Source organism: Cariama cristata, unplaced genomic scaffold (genome assembly GCF_000690535.1).
Source record: "Cariama cristata isolate BGI_N322 unplaced genomic scaffold, ASM69053v1 scaffold33672, whole genome shotgun sequence".
Lineage (NCBI taxonomy): Eukaryota > Metazoa > Chordata > Aves > Cariamiformes > Cariamidae > Cariama > Cariama cristata.
The window spans coordinates 9,933-12,498 of record NW_009602695.1 but is presented as its reverse complement, the minus strand read 5'-3'; the positions used below and the strand labels follow the sequence as shown (position 1 = coordinate 12,498).

Sequence of the window (2,566 nt, the reverse complement as noted above, 5' to 3'; positions counted from 1 at the left end):
CCCCGCCACTCCGCGAAACAGTGAGCACCTGCAGTTTTTGTGGGGGAGTTCTATTAGTGTGAATGTGTCTGGCCTTAGGAAAATCAGACTTCTGAAATGTGAATCCATTTTTATGCTAAGGTAAACCTCACACAGAACACTTCAGAATTTTTGTATGTTCTAGCAGTTTAGATAGCAAATTATTTACAATACAAAAAAAGTTACTGCTTTAGAGGTATCTTCCCACACCACCAGTGCATTAAGTGTTCCCCTGGAGTGCATTAGCCCTCAAAAAATTTTTTCCTCTTGATTTTTTTGCATTCATGTGGTGTCTGTTCTTGAAGTTTGGAAATACCAGAAGAGGCTGAATAGTGATAAGCAGTTTTGAAAATATAGGCGTTGCTGGCACAGACTCCTTTCTTGGCTGGCCTGGCGATTTGAAGAGAGTGGGCAAGAGAAGTGATAAAGGATCCTGCACCAGGAATCCACCCACTGGGGCCAAACCCAGAAGTTTTTTCTTAGCCAGTCCCCCCTTGATAGGAGTTTAGATGCTGCAGATGGACACTTGCACACAAGAGTAAAAATTTCCCTCTGAGGATTTTTATGCTTGTTTGAATGAAGACATTCACTCACATCAACATAAAAGTCCTGGGGGTGAACGTTTTATTCCAAAGTGTGATATTTATGTGTGCAACTATTTTCATGCTCAACTGTTTAAATGCGGGTGCTGTGGGAGTACAGCCTACAGGAGGGATGTTTAAGGTTAGCACAGATATTCAGGTTGCATAAGAGCAGCAAGTAGCACAGGCTGCAGTGCTGGTTTGTCCAGGCCCCTGTGTGCCTACAGATTCCTCCATAGGTAGTCCTGGTTCCTCCACACCATGACTGTGCATCCCAAGGAGCCCAGAGTAAAAGTCAGATGTGTGCACGATGGCACAGGGCAGACAGACCTCACAAGGCAAAGCACTTTCGTTGTAATCCTATCCCAAAGTCACAAGGGTGAAGGAAAAGGCTTGTATCTGCTCCCTTCATGGCCAACACTGGGATAAACTCAATAAAAAAATTTGATTGAAGAGTGTCCTTGGGGATTCAGGAAAAGAAAAACAACATGTGATCTGTCCTGTGAACTGACAAGAGGTAGACTGAAAATGAAGAACAGTGTTAGTAAGCCAGTCCAGTGCTTTAATGAATAATGTTCAAAATGTGAGCTGCAGTTTTGCAGACTGATGCAAGACAGTCTAACGATAGTGATGCAACACAGCTGTGCTTTCCTGTGTTCTGTTGAATTAATCTGAAACCAAGGATTTGAAATCGAATGAAAAGACCCTGATGACTGGATGGCATCATCACTTCTTCAGCCAGCCTTAGACACCCTGCTAGCATGCTTAAAGCGTTTCCTTGTCCTTAGTGTTCAGTACAAGGGCAGGGCAAATCTTAGGTCTTTCTCTCCCTGTCAAAGGATCTAAAAACTAGAAGTAATCACTTAGCATTCAGTGCACTTCTTCCTACCTACCCCAGGCTTCCCAAATTCTATCGCCATGCATTGGATCCAAGTTGCTCCCAAATTACACTGGTGTAAATACAGAATTTGGGTCAGGACTGTAGTATGCATCTTTAAGGCTGTAAGTTCAGTATTAGCTTCTCTTTTTAATAAAAACTAGGGAAAAGATGTATCATTTCATCAGCTAGCAATGTTGAATAGATTTCAAAATACGTTAATAGTGTTTTCTTGCTTTTTTCAGATACATATGACCCCACCAAAGTTGAAAAGGTGTGAGATGAACGAAGAGGAGAATAGAGAGATTTCTGCTCTACTAAGAATGTTTCACTGATTTTTTTTTTCTGGGTGCTTTTCGTTTGTTTTTTGTTCTTTGATGCTTGGAAATTGCCTCCATTTGTGGTGTTCATGGTGTACTGATAATGCCTTTACCACTGCCACTAGGAATTAGCTATTCATATCTGAAACTGTTGCGGAGACCATAGAGAATTCTGACTTCTACATTGGAACCATCTGGCTTTGTAGTGTTAAGATTTAATACCTACCGTTGGCAAAGAGTTTTTATCTGAATTCTATTTCAGTCTTCAGCGGAGATGATGAAATGCATGAAGTGAGGCTTTTGAGCTTTCTCTTTGGTGTAAATGTAAACGTGGGAGATTAGTGAAATGATTTTTAAAAGAATGTAGATTTATAAGCTAAACTTCTAAGTATCTACAGTCTAAACTTTGTTTAACTTAAAGGATTTTTGGCCATAAGTAGAAAGTGCTGCTGCACTACGTAGGGGAAGGAATGCAAGAGAATGGTAGCGAGGACTGATTGTGAAATTATTTCTGACTTCCAGAGTTTGAATTTACTCGGATTAAATACTTACTTGCCACCTAGAGAGAAGAAAAGCAAAAACCCCAAAGTTTCTAAAAGATGGAAGACTTTTGTAGTACATTGTACAGAACGTGTAATTATAGTAGCTGGTAACTAGTGTTTCAAACCAATGCAAAGTATACCACTGGCTGTTTTGCACTCAGTATTACCTATTTTTGTTTTGCTGTTTAGAAATTCTTTATATGAAAGAATAGTAGCTGGTTTAAAATA

General features: G+C 40.1%; 1 protein-coding gene across 1 annotated transcript in view; it reads left to right on the top strand.

Annotated features, from left to right (window-relative positions):
• The window catches only part of KIAA1462 (KIAA1462 ortholog), a 15,121-nt gene extending 12,977 nt beyond the window's left edge, over positions 1-2,144 (top strand). The window contains exon 3 of the mRNA XM_009694887.1: positions 1,722-2,144. Within this exon, the coding sequence (XP_009693189.1) occupies positions 1,722-1,756 (35 nt within the window). The 3' untranslated portion in view covers positions 1,757-2,144. The remainder of the gene's footprint in view (positions 1-1,721) is intronic.
• Positions 2,145-2,566: the final 422 nt, after the last annotated feature.